Source organism: Alternaria atra (assembly GCF_907166805.1).
Source record: "Alternaria atra isolate CS162 genome assembly, contig: 23, whole genome shotgun sequence".
NCBI lineage: Eukaryota > Fungi > Ascomycota > Dothideomycetes > Pleosporales > Pleosporaceae > Alternaria > Alternaria atra.
Genome location: NW_025091321.1, coordinates 154,729 through 174,585, shown reverse-complemented (window position 1 = coordinate 174,585; position 19,857 = coordinate 154,729). Strand labels below are relative to the sequence as shown.

The following is a 19,857-nucleotide window of genomic DNA, read 5'->3' as shown; positions in this document are numbered from 1 at the left end:
GCGTGGCTGGTGAGGCGGGCCGTGCTCCAAGGTTCACATGGAATTCGTAGCTGGCGGGGAGCTGCCATCACAGTCCTCATACACTCTCTCGTACATTCACCATGGCTACCGACGTCGCACTCGACACCACTATTGTATGTCCCCTTTCTTGTACCACAGATGAAACTTCCTAACTAGAGCAGGGCACCATCGTCGTCGAACTCTACCACGACCATGCGCCGAAAACATGCAAAAACTTCTCAACGCTCGCGCAGCGCAACTACTTTAACGGCCTGGTTTTCCACCGCATAATACCAAACTTCATGATACAAGGTGGCGATCCCACGGGTACTGGTCGGGGCGGTGAATCCATCTATGGCGAGAAGTTTGAAGACGAGATCACTCCCCAGCTCAAGCACACCGGTGCAGGCATTCTGAGCATGGCGAACTCCGGCCCCAATACCAATGGCTCGCAGTTTTTTATTACATTGGCGCCCACACCGTGGTTGGATGGCAAGCATACCATCTTTGGAAGGGTCAAGAGCGGGATGCAGATCGTGAAGAAGCTGGGATTAGTCAAGACTGACAAGGAAGATCGCCCTGTGGAGGAAGTCAAGATCGTCAAGGCATACTTGGTTGACGACGGAGCCTTTGCGGTGCAGCGATACTAGCATGTGGCGAGAAGTTCAGTTAGGCGCAAACCCGGTCGTATGGCATAGCATGTCAATGCGACACATGATGCTCGGACGTGAGTTTCCCATTAAATTGATTTAGCATAAATACTTATGCGTTCAATTAGTTCAGAGCTCCGTTCGGATGGATCAGCACCTTCGTATACCCCTCGATCCTCTTATCAAACTTCTCGTATGCCGTCGGCGCATCGTCGATATTGATTTCGTGCGACACAACAAAGCTCGGCTTGGCTTTGCCCGATACGATCATGTCGCGCAGATACCTATTATACGCCTTCACATTACACTGCCCCGTGCCGAGATGCAACCCCTGAGGTCCTTAGTGATGGATTCACAATTACAAGACATGGACGTACCTTTTCGAATAGCTTGCCGAATGAGATCAGAATCTGACCCTTCTTGCTCTGCTCATCTGGCGCTCCTGGGTCGGCTGGCACGTACAATCCCGGAATACCCAAACCTCCAGTCGGCCGAGTCACCATGATCAACTGGTCTAGGACAACATTCGGCTTCTCTTTGCTGCCTGACGCATCCACGGCTTGATAACCGACCGCGTCGACCGCGCGATCTACCATACCCCCATTGAGCTTGATGATCAGTTCAACGGGATCGCTCTTTCTGAAGTCGATGGGTATGCAGCCAATCTTTTCCGCAGCTTGCAGCCGCTCAGGCACTGTATCGACCACAAAGACCTTGCTGGCGCCTCGAAGGATCCCGCTATACGCTGCCATCAAGCCGACAGGACCCGCGCCGAACACCGCGACGCTTTCGCCAGACTGGAACCCGGCGAGCACCAGTCCATGCCATCCTGTCGGGAAAATGTCTGCTAGTAGTATGAAGTCGGCTTCGTGCTCGGTACCTTTGGGCAATTTCAGCGCGTTGAAGTCGGCGAACGGAACCCGGAGGTACTGTGCTTGACCACCTTGGTAGGGCCCCATAGCTACATAGCCGTAGGCTCCGCCAGCGAAGCCCGGGTTCACTCTATTCAGTCATTAGGATTTTTGAATCACCTCCCTGCTGGAGGCTCGACTTACCCAGTACAGAAAGCTGTCTTGCCTTCTTCGCAGTTGCGACACCTACCATCGGCGACATTCTGAGAACGACGATATCAGACCTAACGCTCTTGTGCATCGCTTTCGAATATACTCACAAATGGCAACACAATTCTGTCGCCCTTCTCCAATAGCGTCACGCCCGATCCGACCTCAATGATAGTACCCATATTCTCATGACCGAACACAAGACCGGCTTCCGCTGCCGTGCGGCCTTGGTACATGTGTAAGTCTGAACCGCATATCGCTGCTGTCGTGACCTTTACAATCACATCGTCGGGGTGCTGGATCTTGGGAAGTTCGACATCCTTGACTGAGACCTTGAATGGTCCTTCGTAATGCACCGCCTTCATCTTGTCACCGGGCATGTTCAGATGTTATCGCACGTGTCGCGTGGAAGCTAGAAGCGTGAGGAGTCTGTTGCGACAGAAGAGCTATGCGTGCGTATGTTATGAAAAAGAAAGCGCATAAGGGAGGAGTAGTAAGCCAGACTTTACTGGGCCTTGACCCAACGTATGACGACCCTCACCTCCGGTACTTGCGGGAGTTGGGACGAGAGCGTCATTATTGAGGGGCTGGCAGCGGATGCTAGCCCCTCGCGCGCGGGGTACATGTTCCGAATCGGAAGATGCTTCGGAAGCTAGCGCGTAGAAATAATTGGATATCGAGCAGCGGACATTTATCACCACATGAGATGCCAGTGGTAGGCTACGGGGTATCATGATTTCCTGGATCTGGTGTTGAGTGCGATTGGAACATGTCGATCCATTTGGTTTTAGTGATGCGGATAGTAATGTTCAAGGAGTCACGTCATGGACACTTGATAATACGACGGCAACGAATAGCTCGATGGCTTACTAGTATACAACAATACAAACCCATAGGAACATGTGAACCACGAAACAAGAACGATCGAAGAACACGCACCACTCCACATGACCGCATCCTCTTCCCCATCTATTAACATCAACTCAACCCCTTCAAACCCTCCCCAATCTTCTCCCAAGCCCCCGGAGACATAGTCAACGTAAGCCAATATCCTCCAGTATAATCCCTCCCCAAAATATGTACTAGCAACCTCGCTGTAGGATTCGGTCTTCTACTCGACGCATGATGGAACACTGGTGTGCCAGGCGGATTGAACCTCTTCCCGTCATTCCCACCCTCCTCCCGTTCCCACCACCCCCGCTTTCAAAATCGCCGCACTGAAGTCCACTGCAGAAAAGAATTTCGCCTTCGTCCAGTCCGTAAACGGCACTAATAGCGCATCCGCGTCGCTATAAAGTAACGTCGACGGATCACCGGATACACGTTGTTCACGCAGACTGGCTAGGACTTGGGCTTCCGTTGCTTGCTCCAGTAGACGCTGTCTGTTATGTAGGGCAATCTGCCCAAGTGGTCCCGTGGACATTTCAGGATCCAAAAAGGTGAAGCCAGGGACTAGCATATTGGATAGATATGCACCTTTCGCATTGATTAGGGATGGGAGGCGGAATCGAGCGTTCATTGCGTGGAGGGCGGTCAAGGGACGCGGGGCAGGGAGGGAGATTGAGATGCAGCGGAGGGTAAATGCTGTGAGGATGTCGCCGTCACTTATAAACGGTACGTCCTCTTCGTTACCATTGTTCGCAGAGGCGAGATCTTTCTCTGCTTGCGCCCTCAACTTCCCCACAACCTCCTTGGGCAGATGAATCGTCTGCGTTACCGGCTTCGGCCCCGTCAACATATCCCACGCGAACCTCGCCCCAAACTTGACGAAGCTGAGTCCTTTCAGCTGTTTGGACTTTAGCATGTATTCTTCCGACATGCTAGTAGCGCTATCAGTCAACGCCGTCAATGCATCTTCCTGCGCACCCAGTACAGGCGGCACTTCGGCCTCCCGACCGGCTAATACGCTCGACCACGCTTGAACAAAAGCAGCTTGGCCCATAACATCCATTAGGGTGTGCGGCCATGATAAGCCTACGAGCGTTGCGTCGGTGAAGGAAGTTATGTGGACGGATATCTGGGGCACATCACCAGAAAGGAGATCCTCGATTGTTGTGGGTGCGGAGGGTGAAGTGGCCAAGTCGTTGAAGTCTGTAGGTCCGGGGTTGGTTGTGATGGTTCCGTTAGGTGATTTCGGGAGTTTCCCGGCTAGTTCGTTGGCGGAGATTGGGGCGGCGATGGTGTTGTGGGTATAGGAGAAGGCAGGGCGGGATGATGTGAAGGCACGGGGGACGTGAATTTCTAGTGCGCCATCGGCCTACTCATGGTATCAGCACGCTGATCGCAGTCAACGAAAGAAACATGAGATATCGCTTACCTTGAGTCTCAAGCGGCCTCCTAGCTTTCTCCAATCTCCAGTTTCCAAGAGCTTTGCTAGCGAGGATTCAAGTTTGTCTGCGTCAAGGACATCGTTGAAACAGAGCGTCCATGTGATCAGGATGCTGCGGAATGTCTTCGTGTCGTCTAGCACATGCACCGGATAGACGTCATCGTCGGCATACGGATCTGGTGTATCGTTTGCTGAAGATGACCGTTTCGTAAAGCGCTTTAGGAAATCCATTTTTCAAATGCCAGATTCGGAAAGCTTGGTACGAAGAGCGAATAACAAGTTTAACAATCCATTGTGACTATCTGCTTCTAATATCCACCTTTAATACCGTGTAAGAGTTCTTCACCGCGTTCGCATTCGGAGCACGGATCCTCTAGTAGCCGGAAAAGGCTCTTATCGCAGTGTTCAAATAGGGGCTCGCTAACATCGACGCTTTACCCCAGGTTTTCAGTATCAGGTAAATCTAGCCGCACGTGCCAATACGACATGCAACCGGCTGACAAGCACTAGCGATCTGCATAGATCGCCTCTTGAAACCAGGCGTTAACCTCGTCGCCTGCAACACGCTCTTCGTCCTCCTCGTCCTCGTCCTCGTCCTCGTCATCTTCCTCATCCATTGCAGAACTACTCCGTTCTCGCAACGCCAGTCTTTTAGCGACCTCATTTGCTTCGACCAGACTAACGAGCTGTCTCTTCTGTCCTTCACTTTTTTTTGCAAACTCTTTGCAGACCTCCCACACCTTCTCCTTACCTGAGCGAGTGTCGTCGGGCTCTTCGACGAAAGTCTTTGGGTCTCGTACAAGCATGCTGCTCCTCGTTTGCCCGCGAGCGCGACGATAATGTCCCCTGTGGGAGTGCAAATGGCCCGAAGCCGACAGAGACGGAAGGTTGCTGAAAACTAGCTTAGCTAGGTATGTGTCCTCGGCCATTTCGAACGGCGTACGTCCTGATGCATTCTCACGGAAAAGAAGGCCAGGACAACATTGTAGCATGATGCGGAGGAGCGCGTCGGCACCGCGTCTTACGATGGCGTGGATGGGTGTATCGCCTTCGCCATTCACGATGCTGAGGTCTTCACCCTTACTGAACTCGAGTATGAGCTTGAGGACTTCTTCGTTGTAAGGCACGACTGAGCTTCCAATGGAGGCAACGTGAAGCCAGCGCGCAAGAGGCGTAGCTGCGCCAGGCATATCCGTTGTGCGCTCGGTGAACAAGCTGGAGAGAAGACGAGCATCTATAAGCCCGAGTAACTCCCGGGTCTGTTCCACACCTTTGTTCTGTCGATTGATGTTGTTGAAGATCGAGTGGACAATATTTGCTCCGGTGTTATCGCGTGTGGTTTGATCAGCACCAGCTTCCAGCAGGACCCTCACCATCTCGATACGATGCAAAGCAAAAGCAAGCTGTAAGGGTGTCATGCCATTTGCAGAACGATGCTCGAGGGCCTTGGGGTGGATCTCACATAGATGCCGGAGGAGATTCAAAGATTGTTCGTTCGTCTTGCCGAGAACCACTGAATGGAGCAGCAGATGTGAACGTAGGTCGAGCCACTTGGTTATGGATGACTGCAAGCCACGTTCAGTCTTTGCCAAGTTCTGAATGCGAATATCGTCTCGATGGCTGTCCGCAAAGTCTGAATAACAGCACAGAGCCGTGTCGCTTGAAAACCACTCAACGCTCTCCAAGCTTCCGTACCAAGCAGCATAAAGTAAGGGCGGGTGCTGCGCCCCAACTGCTTTCGACTGGACCTCTCTCCCTTCATTTGCCCAATCCGCTCGCTTCCTCCCGTGAACCGATAGTCCCTGATAGTACTTCGGTTTCACAGGTATCTCGATACCGCTCTTCTCGACAAGATCGTCCAAAGGGATGCCAGCTCCAGTGTTCTTGATGATGATCTCCAGCAGGCGGGTCCGGCCAAGGCGGATCGCGTAGAGGAAGTCGACTTCATCGAAATGGAAGAACCTAGGAGCGGTATCCTCATCAGCCTCGATGCTGTGTTGCGTGTACTCCTCGGCTCTGGCAATCAGAAACTGTAGTAAGTTGGCATCGTCGAGGTATATCGCGAATTGAAAGATATTGCTTGGTTTCTCGGCTTTGGGAATATCTTGCTGAGCCGAATCCGGTACGCCATTTGTACGAACGTTCGTCCGAGGCCTGCCCGAATAACGTTGGCTACGAAGACCATTGGAGAGTTCTGAGGGCGGAAGCCATGCTGACGTTGATGTATCATCATGGTTGAGAAAATCAAACACCGGGCAGTTCCACGATATCAGTTGGAGTGGTGTGACATTACTTTTGACCTGGTTCTGCACCTCTCCAATGTTCTCGATAGTGAAATGATCGTCCACAATCTCAGCATAGATCTGGAAATCGTCCTCGCCATCACAGCTATCATTGTCTTCATCTCGTGGCTGTAGACTGTGTTTGACCATTGGCTTCTCTTCGGGTGCATATTGCGCATGTGCGATTTCTAGGATGGCTCGAGCGATTCCATAATGCTTTCGCAGAACCGCGATAGAGAATGGCGAGAATTCTTGTGAGTCCTGGACTGCGACTTGTAGAGGACTCTGGTTCTCCCCCCAGATCGTCAAGGTAAGCTCCTTGATGGTCGGAAGGTCGGCAACCCAACATGCTTGAAACAGCCTGAGGTAAGCGACTCGTCGTTCGTCGGTCAAATCAGAAAGCCGGAAGGTAAGTAACGGATTCCACGGTTTTGGAGGGTCCTGGTTGTAACTATTACCATAGTCGTACTGGCTCGGTCCAGGTACTTTAAGTTCGAGATCCGGATGGAGTTCTTTGAAGGTCTTCGCGTTTCGTTTCATCAGCTCAGCTTCTAACGTCTCAAGCTCGGTCAGCAGAGATTGTATAGCTGCCTTCTTCTCATCTGTACCCTTGGGTTCTTCCTCAGACGCCTTCCACTCTTCGTGACCCTTCAGGTCTTGTTCGTAAGTCTTCTTGGCGGTTTCGATCTGGTTTCTTACCATCCAGTGACTGTAGGTATCCGGTTCGAATTCTCGGAAATATTCAGCGTCTTCTTTCAAAGGTACTGGTGCGAAGCGATTGCGATTGCCGTAGTAATAACGAGATCGGCCCACCCAGCCTGTAGAGTACAGATATCCGTCTTGACCATCAACTTTACCCAGATCAACGAACGTACGCAGCTTCCTTAAGGTGATACGAACAATATCCAAGAGAGTGCCTGTATCATCGTCGTGGTAATTGTTCTTTTTTTCCACCGCGCTCCAGGCTTTTGGGGTGAGACTGTTGATATCTGCTCCGGCATCAAGAAGTGTCAATACGATTGATGGTGCATCAGCACGGACTGCAGCAAATACAGGCTGTTCGATGCTTTGTCTGAACTTCCTCTGGTTGCTTTCAGCATCATTGCCGAGATAAGACCATTTGCTTTTCGCAGAAGCAATGTAGGCAGCAAAGTCAATCTCAGGCTTCGCCCCAAGCTCCAAAAGGGCGTCTACACCAGCGGCATCACCACTTTCGATCGCTACCTGCAAAACACTGGTTGCGGACGGATCGTAACGAGAGCCACTCAAGGAAATGTGACTAATAGCTTGTTGTGCTGCAGGTCGATTCGCCGATATCATGATGTTGAGCAGGTCGGCACCATGCGCAGCAAAGTAGTGCAACGCCGTAACTTGGTCCAGATCGCCCTGAGCCGGTGATGCTCCGAGACTGATAAGCATTCTAGTCATTTCCTTGGCTTTATCGGGCGAGAGCTGCAAGGCGAGGACCAACGGTAGAATTGCTGCGCACGGAGACTTGTTGTAGTCATGGACAAGCTTGATCGGCAGTAGTACATCGGCCCCAAACTCTTGGACGAGGGTTTTCACAACGTCTGTGTGGCCATTCGCAATGGCTAGATGGAGCGCAGACACGGGCGCGTCCCACGCAAGCACGTTGACGTCGTATACATCAGGCTCATCATCATTCGCATCGTCTGGGAGGTTCTCATGATCCTGTGACTTCTTGCTATCAATCTTGATCACAGAGCCTTCAGTAGTCGCATCGGCGTTCTCAGACTCATCGTCAAGGATATCAATGTCCTCGTCTTCACTGTTGTCTTCGTTCATTTGCTCATCGGGGTCGGCGGTATGCGTGCCACTTGAAGCTTTCTGGTCATTCTGGGTCTTCTTCTTGAGAGCGGCTTTCTCTGCTTCTATCTCTTCATTCGCCTCACTCTTGATAAGCAGAGCTCTGACCATCTCTACTTCACCGCGCATAGCAGCAAGATGGAGAGCAGTCTTCCCATCGAAGAGGCGAGCAACAATACGAGCTCCTGCATCGATCAGAGCTTGAACGATCTGCGGGGTTGAGGTTGTGACCGCCAGATGGAGTGGGGTGCGCCCGGTGTAGTCTCGTCGATTGGGATCAGCATCCTCTTGGCTCAGCCAATCCTGCACATGCTCGAGATCTCCCTCGACGATAGCCTGACATAGTCGTGCCGTGTTACCAACGTATGCCATCTCGGTCCAGTCGTCATCGGTGAGAGGATGGAAAGAACCAATTGCTTGCCGCCCAGGATTGTCTTTGATGAAAGACAAAGTGCCTGACACGTAGACCTTGCCCTCTACTTCCGCAATCTCTTCGTCCTCGGGTGTCGTGGGCTTAGGACAGTAGCCACAACAGTCTCCTATTACGTCGGTCGCATTTCCAAAGAAAGCAGGGTGTCGATGCAACGTAGTTTCCCGCTCCTTGGGTCTGTTCCATTCAGCGTTTAGTAACAAGTCCTTCGCGTACAACAGCCTCTCGATTTTCCGGGCGTGAAACTTTGGCCCGTATGGGATGGTGAAAGTATGGTAATCACTAATCTCGTCGGTTTCGACCCATTCAGCAACATCTTCATCATGCTGTTGCTTGATGTCACCATGGAGCTTTTGTGTAGCCCATCGATTGATGGCTGGTCTGCCACGTTCAGCACGACGCTGATCAACATAGGCGTCACGATCGGTGCTTTTTGGCAATTTCTCAAGCACCAGTAGCCTGGCCAGTCCGAGGGTACGACCGAATGAGCGTTCGAACAGCGTCGGATCAATACGCGAGCGATCAAGGAGCGGCCAGTACACTTCGAATCCCCGGCGTGCATACTTGGACAAGCGATTCTCGTACGAGGGTGAGCGGCGCGTTAAGTCAATGGTATTGATCTGGGTCATGTATGCAGCGAGCGCGCGGGGGCTAGCGTAGACTTGCTTGCCATCGTATGCAGCACAGGAGCAGTCAACATCGAAGCCTGTAAGGATCTCGGAGATGGATCTGTAGACCCGCAAGACGATCTGAACGTGTCGAGTCGGATACTGCGAAGCGATAGTGATAGCGTTCTTGGTCCGGACAGTAGTTGTCTCGGTCAGGATTGAGTCTTTGATGCGTTGTTCAATCTGCTTGATCTTCTCAACGGCTTGTTCCTCGGTGAGGTTGTAGAGAAAGAGGTCGACATCGGAAGCTGGCGCTAATTGTTGGTGATAATACTCGCGCAGCGCGCGCTTCGAGCCATTGTATTTCTCAGGGACAGGTAGCAACGAGGTCACGACGGCGCTACCCGCGACTACCACATTGGACCAATCCATGTCAACGAGAGATGACTCGGAAAATAGCTGGAAGTTAGTCTGGAACTCGCTGAGTGATTGCACGACTGCTGGAGAGCCAGTCGACTTGCGGTCTGCCTTGTTGAGGGGCATAAGATACCGTTGGCGCTCAACCTTGGATTCATCGGCAAGGTTGCGAGCGCGTATCTTAAGTTCATGTTCGCGACCTACGAATATGGGAAGGACGTTAGGAGTCGCAATGGCCGGATGATCGGGTTGCTGCGCGAACACCTCGCGTAGTTTAGAATCATATTCCTTGTATGGTGTGATCAAGTCGCGCAGCGATGCTTCCGGATGGGCAGCAGCGTGTGCAATCCAGTTGTCATGGCTGACTGGAACTGGAGGGAGTTCCATCAATGTGGATGTCTGCTCCTGCGATGGCATAGTCGGAGATGGAACTTGTGAGAAGGTAGAGAGCGTGTTCGTTGCGATGAAGGAAGTTCGTTGCATGATATGACCAAATAAACAGGAAAACCAAAATAGCCGTACATTATATATTCTCATTTTCGGCAGAATGTTCTTGCATAATAGACGGCGGCAGCCTGTGTCATGATGAAATGCAAGCCGCAGCGTTGTGGTATATTGACGCGAAAAAGGGGTGAACTAGGCAACGACGCGCCGTGCCCCGTTTTGACAGCGTGGAGACGTGTTTGGTGGACATGGCAGCCTGATGACACAGGCAGCAAGCGGTCATCTACGGCAGCATATAACGAATATGACACGAATTGTACGCGAGCTCATGTAATGCATGACACGATGAGAGGGGGGAAAGTTGCGGGCAAATCTCGAGGTTTGACGGAAGTACCCTTGTGCCAAACAAGGATGGCGCCAATCATGGCTTGGCGTTTGCCCTCGCTATCAGCGTCGACACTCGAATTCTCGACATCTTCTCCATCATCGCCCTTGCACCTAACGTGGTTATCGTAGCCATCATTGGCTGTGCATCTGGATTTGTTGCAAGCCCAACGCCCGGCTTGCGTGAATGCGCGAGCCAACGGTGCCTCTAAGATATATAACCCGAAACTTAATACAAGTCAAACAGATTCGAGAAAAGCATGCGGCCATGCGCAATGCTACACGATGAAAAAATGCCTCCAACAGATTCCCCATCTCTACTCCCTGATTGGAGAATACAGGGAAACTTGTCCAACAAAAAACAAGATGATCGAGAGGCTCGCAAAAGCCGTGAATATAACCGCAACCTATCATCAGATTAGTGTCGGGACCCTCAGAAACCACGTCGCTTGAGATAATACTTTATTCTGTTCATCCCAGCTCCTCAGATCGCTCAAGTGTGCCGTTGCACTCCACACCAGCAGAAACATACCCACAACCATACAAATTGTCCCCGTGATGAGAAACATAACTGGCATCTGCCAGGTCAAGATCTGGAGGTAGCTTGGCGCACGTCTACCCGTTGATTTCCAGGTACTTCCCTTACAGAGAAGTTTGTGAAGGTTAGTGAGGCCATCGCGGTGAGACGAAAGCCGGTGTAAACGCACCGTTTGGTCGGCCGCGCTGATGATGGAAAGAAGCGAGATGATGATACCACAATACCAAGATGTTCGGACGTACCAGGGAGACGGCTTGCCAGCCGTGAGAATATTGGGCCAGCTACCTGTCGATGTGAGAACACCGGCCAGCAGAGCGGACTCGACGATGGTCAACGGTGCAGAGTCACAGATGGATGCAGTACTCACTACAACACCAACAAAGTTCAACTCGCTCAGTTTGTTGTCTCGCCATTTTTTGACAAGTTCATCCCTCTCGCTTCGGTCATGAGTGTTGAGCAAGATCTCGATGGGATCATACGTTGAAGGGTCCGGCAGGTATATGCCACCCCCGAACATTTGCGGCGCGCAGAAGCAAGAAGCTTGCCGCTTTCGTTTGTTGTTAGACGTCTCCGGTTGTAATGGACCATTGCTAGTGACAATCTGTTCGTGATTCGCTGCTATCCACTCGACATCGTTCGGCTCGTGGGAAAGTGCACGAAGCATGTTGGGACTTGGATGCCTTCTGAGTGGTACCAGCTGACAGGATATATATAGAAGGACCGCAACCGAATCACGTCGAGCAAGGCATCCAAGAAGATGCGGCGAAGAGGAAAATTGCTATTTCCCAAGAGTTGGTCGACAGCTATGACGCACATCGTACTTGGCACGCTTGTGGTTGTAGCCGTACAGTGCCGCGACGCGGCCGAGTCTAGGTGCAGGTAGAAGACGGTACGAACACCAAGTGTCATGCAGGACGCCGAGTTTCGACAATGCGCAAGCGTCTAATTAAGCTTTAACTATCATCTTGAGAACTGGCTACAGACTCACGCCATCAACGCCGAAGACAGACATGTCTTAACTCCCTGCAGCGGCTTAGTGCATCACCACAGCGACATGATCGTCCATGTACTTGGAGATATCACCCAAGAAGCACGCTGCGATGATACTAACGCCGCCAAACGCGATACTCACGTAATACACGTACTTGTACGCCTCAGCGTACGCGAGTTGCCCAGCATAAACAACCAATTCGTACGCACCAGGCACATCCTTGATGCCTGGGAGTTCCTGCAGAGCCGGTAGCAGTGAGGCGCCGGTGATAGCAATCGCTTCTCCAATTATCTCTGGGGATGTGATGTTGAGCTTGGTCACCATTGCGCCGCCGATGAAGTGAGTTGCGGCTGGGACGAATTTGGCTACGAACGTTAGGAGTGCTATGGCTTATACTGCGTGACGAAGACTTACAGATGAAGACGTTGTAGTATACGCAGTATCCGATCGAGCCACCGATGACGCGAATGGCGAGGGTAAGAGCTGCAACGGTTGCGATAAGGTCATCTGGGCAGATGATAGTGGCTATCGACGTTAGTGAACCGTCCACTGATCAATGCGACGTAAGACTTACAGATGATAGATGCCGGTACGACAATACCGCCGATACCGAGACCAGCCATGACTAGCAATCCCCATAACTGATACAAGTTGTCGACGCGACCAACTGCAAGAGCGCCACACCCCGCAGTCATCAAGATCGACGAAGCGATCAGGAGCTCCTTGTTGTGGCCACGAAGCATCGACAGCAGCCACAGAACGATACAAGCACCAGCCAGAATCGAGAAACCGACTGGAATACCTCGGATACCAACACCCACTGGGTCATGTCCGTAAACGTTAAAAGCCTGTGTAGGCCAGAACATGAGGATAGAGAAGAAGTTCGCTCCCGAGATAAACGTGATGACGAGCGTCAGACCAAGAATGCGAGGCTCTTGGCGAAGTCGCTTCGGGAACATGGGGTGTTTTGCTCCGTAAGCCTCCCATAATACGAAGGCGACAAGGAAGGCGACGCCCAGGATCAATGGTGCGAGTACGTGTGCACTTGACCACTTGTACTGGTAGCCACCCCATTGCATACCCATCATGAACAAGATCATGCCAGCGACGGAGAGGAAACCGCCAACGTAGTCGATCTGCGCAAGAGTCTCCCTGCGGCTCATACCCGCGCTGTTGACACGTGGAGGCGGGTGGTAGAAGACTGCCGTCAAGGCGAGGCCGATGAAAGCCCACAGCCCACACCACAATCCGATCCATCGCCATGCACCCGGTGATTGCGAAGCGATGAGCTGAGCCCATAAAACTGACGGGCAGAAGGGGATAATGGTAAAGACGAGTATGGCAACATACTTACCCCTCTGGCTCGTAGGCGCAAGCTCCGATGTAACAGCCAAAGCTGTCAATTCATTGATGCCCGCACCCACGCCGGAAAACACCATGCCGCAGATGAAGACGTTCATCGTATGCGCTGTTGAACACACAATCATGCCTAGAATGAGGAAGCATGCACCGATCATGGCAACCCATCGTCGGCCCACGATATCGGAGATGGACCCGACGAACGGACAGATTGCAGCTAGGGATAGTAGGTTGGCGAGGATAAACCAGATCCAGCGGTCTGTTCCGCCTATGTCGGCGTAGATGTATGGTGGGACTCCGCCGAAGAGGTAGACAGGAATTTGACTACCTGTCCAGACTATTGGCAGTGTTAGTCGAGTCTGGAGTGTAGGATATGGGTTTCACGTACGAAAAGCCATGGCAACTAATGCCATGATTCTCGCGAAGTTCATTGGAACATCCTCCTCGTGGTCGACGCCATCTCCAGCCGTCCTCAGGCCATTTTTCTCGTAGTAGTTGCTGTGACCGGGTACTTGTTCGTTTGTATGGATATTTTCGATATGGTTGAACGCTGGTTTCGATGTCGACAGTGAGTGATCTGAGACATCTATAGTACCCAATTAGTATACGCATGGGAGCATGTGGCTTGTAAGGCCACTTACCGGAACCGTCACTTTGGTCTCGCATCGTGTTTTTCATGCCTGTGTATGATTTGGTCTTTCCAAGAACACAAACGGACCTGATCACTTTTTATTTTGGAGGCTCAGCGGGGCTCTTATGCATGGATGCAAACCGACCGCACTTCACAGAATCCCAGCAATCGCACATCCACGCCGCGATTCAGTTTGCGGGGTATTCTTCCTAGCATTCCCGATGGCTTGTATAGCTCCCTTACAATCGTTCGATAGCTCCACGAACCGTGGTCTGGCCACACTTTCCGCCAGCGATACAGTCGACGGGATTCGTCTTCCTACTCCACCTCCGCAGTAACTTTCGCTCCATCGCCGCGGTACTTTTCCAATTCTCCTAGCTGTCACTTACGCCACGTTCTCGGATACCTATCACACCCTGCCGTTCCATGGCCATGGGACTCGTGGTCATGGCTAGGGAGGGCGCTATATGGCTTAGCGCCCATGTACCCCGCATTGCTTGGTCGGGCTTGACGGAACAAGCAAAGAGGCGGCTAATCAAGCTTTTGCGACTTGCCGATCATTGTATCTGGGGATGTCAACGGTTGCGAGTCGAAGAGAGGTCGATCATCCGGAACCACGCAAGTATGATCCGACGCCCTGGTATGGTGTCCTGCTAGCAAAGTAGAAGCGAATCCGATACCTGTCACTTGGGACTTCTTTTCGTTCGCTGTTCATACATTTGAAATGCGCGGCTTCCATCTCGGTCCTACTCGTGCGGAGGCAAGTCCGCATCGGTTTTGGTACCTTCCGTGTGTGCATGGACACTAGCCCTATCAGCTCTGCCGCCCATATCAGCGATAGCGGCACAAGAATGCTCGCTCAATGCGCCGTAGTTGAGGTTACAGTCGGCTATTGACCCATGTAGCCTACATGTTCAGCTCGACATTCCCGGAACAAGGGCGGACGCAACTGCTAGACCTCGTGGCAGACACTGCCGTTTTCTTACATGCATAAGATGAAGCTTGTCTCTTCCGAATTACAGCTGATTTTCCTACCTCACTAGCCTATCCTATGAATAGGCACTACCTTGTACACTCTAGAAGTGTTTGTTTCTGGCACCGCCGCCTCTAGCGGTACTGGTGCGCCCTACCCCGAGTTTACTGGCGCCGCTTCTGGCTCCAATGTTGGTGGTGCGCTCGCCGGTGTTAGTGCCGTCGCTTCGCTCCTTTTGTAGATATGAAAGCGGAGGAGGCTTGGTGGGGATTGGTGTTCTAGATACCCTGACTTATTGTTCTTGTTCACCTCTTTGAATCACACTTTGAGCTGCGTTGACGTATGCTTGTTTTGCATGTTCTCGTGCTAGTGGTATTCGCACTCTTCACGTGCCATTGATATATTGTAGCGAGTTTTCGGGTGATATCACTTAGCCCTATCTGCACTGCTTCTATCACGAGCTTGTCGTCAAGAACCTTTCCGCAGGCGCTTTCCCAGTAATCAAATACCTGCCAATGAGGTCGCTTGTCTCCCCACCCAGAGGTAGACTTCCATGTCCATCGCCATTACGGACTATCAAGACTGCGTTCTCGATCTCTTCTAGCATGCCTATCGCCCAAGGTAGGCCCGTTGAAGAATCCCCAGTGCTACTTGCCATGAGTACAGTCGTATCAGATTTGATATTTAGCTTCCTAGGCGGGTTCTTGACCGCAACCGGCCAACCCATGCATGCGTGTTGTGCCCTCCATCTATGACTTGCGCCTCGGACGAGAGGGGTGTATGCAGTCGCCATTGCCAATTTCGCTTTGATGTCTGATAACGACTCAGAACGGTTCCAGTCTAAGCAGTGAATTGCCAGGCGAGAGAAAACTTCGGGGTTTGAGTACGGCGTCGACAGGGTGGATGCGTCGCCATATGAGGCATCGAACAGAGCCGAGGCAAGCAGCTGCCATGATACACCCAGGCCCACCCCTGCTCCTGGGAAATTGAGAAAGCCTTGAGCGTTGAAAAGTATTTCCTCGGCATTTACGTCCGTGAGACAGTCGGTGCCATTACAAGACAACGCAGGGATCGGTGTTTCAGCTGCCTCGGTAAGTAAGTCCAACCACAGCGCTCTCACATCTTGTCCATGAAGCGCTGAAGACGCATCCGTAGCAGCCCAGTCGAAGAAGTGTTTGAGCACTAGTTCGTAAGAGGATGTGTCGATATGGATATTCGCTGCTTCAGATTGCGAATGCTGTACGATGGCATCAAGAGCCAGTGTACGGAAGTTCTCTGGAAAGAGGCTGATGTACTGTGCCCCCAGTTGAGAGCCATAGGAAAGCCCAAGGAAATTCATGGGCTCATTGCCAAGAGCGACGCGCACAGCTTCGTGGTCTTTCGCCGCGCTGATAGTATCGACATGCTCAAGAAGTGGTCCTGTTAACTCACGGCAAGACTCTCCCAGCCTTTTGTTCTTGTCCACGAGTGCATCGTATTCTTCTTCAGTTTGAGGAAACCATGATACACGCTCAGCGTAGATGTCTTTGCTGCAAATTATCTGGTGACTCATGCCGGTACCACGCGGGTCCAAGCCGATGATGTCGAAAGCGGCTCGAAGCTGGAGCGTTTGATTCTGGAATGCACCTTGCGCCATGGATGATACAATCGTTGATGCCGGCACGCCAGGTCCGCCGGGATTTATGAATAAAGAGCCGACTTTGGACGTGGTATTTGAAGGTATTGCGGGTAGCTTGACGAGCCCAAGATCGAAGTGTTCACCATAGGGGGTATCCCAATCAATGGGAACAGAAAACTTGGCGCATTCTAGGCTGGATGGAAGTCCAAGTTCAGAAGGACATCTAGTCCATGAGATGGATAACAGTGTACTATTTACCGGGGGAAAGGGATGCGAGTTCGAATCGCGTACATTTGTGCTCCGGGCACTTGATGCACAAAGAAGAAGTGACAAGGTAACGAACATGGGATAACAATAGAAGGCGTTACATAATGACATCTTGCTCGATGCAACTATAGTAACGTTAGGGAGGGGTGGAAAGTGTTCAGAACGACAACATACGAGGATAAATCGAGTTTTATGTCTCGGACCTGCGTACCAAGATACGTAGTCATGATGAGCCATTGCCGACAGCCGTACGTTGTAAGCGCTGCGTCTCCGAAACCGAAGAGGTGCAGGCAGACCTGCGTCCAGCTTACCTTACCGGTGCCGAAATGAGCAGTAGTGCTGATATCCAGCAAAGCCAAGTGAGGCGAAGAGCATGGTGTCTTACCAAACAATCGCGAATTGGCATGGGGTTTCCGGTCTCTGGAAGTGTTCAGAAAGCTTTGAGAGGGAAGGCTTACTTAAATTGTACGCTGAACGTAGTCGGGTTGACGTGAATAAGGCTATTTCTAATATCATGAGAGCTCTCAAGTGGCTTTGGAATGGCTTGGCCACACTATGTATCGAAAGAGGGAATGGCGGGGTGGTACAATCGTTCTCGTAAGCATGCACTAGCGATGAGGTTGTGACGTAGCAAATTACCTCACACACGAAGCCACCCCGCGTGGCTGCACTCAGGCGTTTTCACCTAACTATCAGGGACGCCAACGCTATTCGAAGCTGCGATCCTTTGCACACGGTATTCTCACATTTAGTGGAAATTTACAGAAAAGAAAACCCTTAGTACGTGAAACGCTGATGGTGGCGACTATGAATAAATATCGGTCGCGTCGGCTGCATGCTGTAAGTGACACCGCGTTCGACAAAGTACATGCCAAGGCAACACCGAGTTCGCAGACCCATTCTTAGCCACGCTCATCATCATCATCCTAACACGCAGCCTGCGACAATATACCTCATTCGTCGCCACATACAACAACACAGCTACTACTAATAGCAACGACGGACCAGCGCCCAATCTCACAGAGGCAGTCATCGCACTTCAAGCTGTCGTACAGAGATTTTTAGAAGATTTAAGAAGCGGGCGTCAGATATTCGTACTAAACCCATTATATTACCCATCCTTAGAAGGTAAAGCAACGACTGTAATGAGTCTTGTAGCTGCGGATAAGAGAACAATAGCCCGCCTAATGGAACTGCAACAAGAGCTCATAACGTTAGAGAAACAACTTCGCTTAAGAGGCGAATGGCTTCCCCCAGAGTCCTTGGAAGACGCGGCACCTTCGTCTTTTCTCGACGTACCTAATCTTTCGAACGCGATAAACAATCTAGGCTACTTAGTTAGCTCTACAAGCCGTGCTAGACATTATAAATTCTGAGAAATGCTCCCTACCTATTTATAGAGTTAGGATCTTGCATAGCATAAGTTTTACACGGGTTTTCCTTCTTAAAACACATATGTTTATCTTCTAAGATAGAAGTGAAACGAGGCAAGCGTACAGCTCGCTACTAGACGCGTCTAAACGACGCTTAGGCTACCTTTACGACCGTGAACGTGCACCAACATCCCGACCTGTATTGGGCTCTTCGTGGCGCAGGGGGTGGAAATATTGGCATGATCACGTCCTTCACCGTTCGAACGTTTCCACAAGGTCCTATGTTTGTCGACCGCTGGACCTGGAACGACACGTCCACAAAGTATGTGGTCAATAAGCTATACGATCTGTATACTAGACAAGATAACAACACCAAGTTGTCTGCCGACTTTTAATATGGCTACATTCAAGCTAGAGACGCCTTTTCTCCAGCTGGAACGCTAAGGTATCTTGACCTCATCGAAAACCCTTCCGTCTTTGCATCCGTTGATCGCATCCCCGCCGTGTCGTCAATCGGACGAATCATTACCCTGACCAATGCCTCTGGTTCAGGCGAGATAGCAACTACTCCACCGCCTACAAGGTAAGGACCTAGGATGCTTTGACTGCCCCGTTTTCGCAATCTTACTCACCAAACATAGACATTTGTTCCAGACTACGACTACCTTTCCATCTCGTGAATGGCTTTCAAGGTCGTTACAGATATTTCGTGAGGAAGTGGAAAGCATGAAATCCGTACCAGGCCTTAATCCACAACTTATCACTTACCCAATCTCATCGCGCGCCATCAGCGATATGGCCGATCGAGGAGGCAATTCTCTCGGCTTACAGAGCACACGAGGGCTGCTGCTTAGTAAGTCTGCGTCCGGAAGATCATGAATGTACTAGGGGTGTTGACTGGTGTTTTAGTAACATTCCTGAGTGCCGCTTGGCTTCGTGCGGAAGATGACGTAATGGTTGGCAGCTTCTACGACCGCGTGTTCGCACGCTTAGAGGATGCTTCTGAAAGTTTATCCGTCTATCATCATCTTAAGTACGTAGGCTACAGCAGACTAGGGGAAGACATCTTCATATCTTATGGGGCGGACAACCGTAGAAGGCTTGAGCACCTACAAGAGAAGGTCGATCCTAGAGGCGTTTTTACTTCCGTCGGACTATGCCGCGGCGGATTGAAGGTTCGCCAAAGACGGCAGTGTTGGCGAAGGGAACTTGATCGGGCGCCGAGGCGCACCAGGATGACGAAGATGGACAATTGTAGCGGCTGTCGGTGTGTTTTCAGGACCCGAATGCACCTGAACACATCTATATGCCCCTTGGAACAGACGTTGTCGGCACGGAAGTGAATAGTTATAGATACCGGATTATGACCGAGTTGTGTGTGGATATCGAAGCGTGAACAATCGTCTTGCTATGATTCGTTGTTTCTGTCTGAGTGGCTTGCAGAACTGGAGTATGCTCACCATTGGGCTAACAATTGTTCCTGTCTTGTTCGCGGTGCATACCTCGCAACATGATCTTTCCTAGAGTAGGATATTTACTTTTTGCAGCACAACGCATTAGATGGGCATGTGTTGCAGCCGAGGGAGAACAGCCAACCATGGCTGCTTCAATCCTAGTTGCTGTCGTCGGCCTTTCCTGCGACGAACACCAAACGAAGAGATGACGATGATGGAAG

At 51.3% G+C, this 19,857-nt stretch overlaps 7 protein-coding genes across 7 annotated transcripts; 1 reads left to right on the top strand and 6 right to left on the bottom strand.

Annotated features, from left to right (window-relative positions):
* Positions 1–101: 101 nt before the first annotated feature.
* On the top strand, positions 102–650 carry ALTATR162_LOCUS3650 (uncharacterized protein; the record flags this gene model as incomplete). Its single annotated transcript, XM_043311258.1, has 2 exons — positions 102–134; positions 183–650. The coding sequence occupies 2 exons, from the start codon at positions 102–104 to the stop codon at positions 648–650; spliced, it is 501 nt and encodes a 166-aa protein (XP_043167193.1).
* Positions 651–774: 124 nt separating this feature from the next.
* On the bottom strand, positions 775–2,091 carry ALTATR162_LOCUS3649 (uncharacterized protein; the record flags this gene model as incomplete). The annotated part of the gene is made up of 4 exons (XM_043311257.1): positions 775–981; positions 1,028–1,652; positions 1,706–1,764; positions 1,822–2,091. The coding sequence occupies 4 exons, from the start codon at positions 2,089–2,091 to the stop codon at positions 775–777; spliced, it is 1,161 nt and encodes a 386-aa protein (XP_043167192.1).
* A 785-nt stretch (positions 2,092–2,876) lies between these two features.
* ALTATR162_LOCUS3648 (uncharacterized protein) lies at positions 2,877–4,271 on the bottom strand (the record flags this gene model as incomplete). Its single annotated transcript, XM_043311256.1, has 2 exons — positions 2,877–3,968; positions 4,029–4,271. 2 exons carry the CDS (start codon positions 4,269–4,271, stop codon positions 2,877–2,879), a joined length of 1,335 nt encoding a protein of 444 aa, XP_043167191.1.
* Positions 4,272–4,546: 275 nt separating this feature from the next.
* Positions 4,547–10,021, bottom strand: ALTATR162_LOCUS3647 (uncharacterized protein; the record flags this gene model as incomplete). Its single annotated transcript, XM_043311255.1, has 1 exon — positions 4,547–10,021. The coding sequence occupies one exon, from the start codon at positions 10,019–10,021 to the stop codon at positions 4,547–4,549; it is 5,475 nt and encodes a 1,824-aa protein (XP_043167190.1).
* Positions 10,022–10,374: 353 nt separating this feature from the next.
* ALTATR162_LOCUS3646 (uncharacterized protein) lies at positions 10,375–11,634 on the bottom strand (the record flags this gene model as incomplete). The annotated part of the gene is made up of 2 exons (XM_043311254.1): positions 10,375–10,546; positions 11,213–11,634. The coding sequence occupies 2 exons, from the start codon at positions 11,632–11,634 to the stop codon at positions 10,375–10,377; spliced, it is 594 nt and encodes a 197-aa protein (XP_043167189.1).
* A 369-nt stretch (positions 11,635–12,003) lies between these two features.
* ALTATR162_LOCUS3645 (uncharacterized protein) lies at positions 12,004–13,986 on the bottom strand (the record flags this gene model as incomplete). Its single annotated transcript, XM_043311253.1, has 5 exons — positions 12,004–12,326; positions 12,376–12,486; positions 12,536–13,657; positions 13,709–13,906; positions 13,962–13,986. The coding sequence occupies 5 exons, from the start codon at positions 13,984–13,986 to the stop codon at positions 12,004–12,006; spliced, it is 1,779 nt and encodes a 592-aa protein (XP_043167188.1).
* A 1,392-nt stretch (positions 13,987–15,378) lies between these two features.
* Positions 15,379–16,560, bottom strand: ALTATR162_LOCUS3644 (uncharacterized protein; the record flags this gene model as incomplete). Its single annotated transcript, XM_043311252.1, has 1 exon — positions 15,379–16,560. The coding sequence occupies one exon, from the start codon at positions 16,558–16,560 to the stop codon at positions 15,379–15,381; it is 1,182 nt and encodes a 393-aa protein (XP_043167187.1).
* Between the last annotated feature and the right edge of the window lie 3,297 nt (positions 16,561–19,857).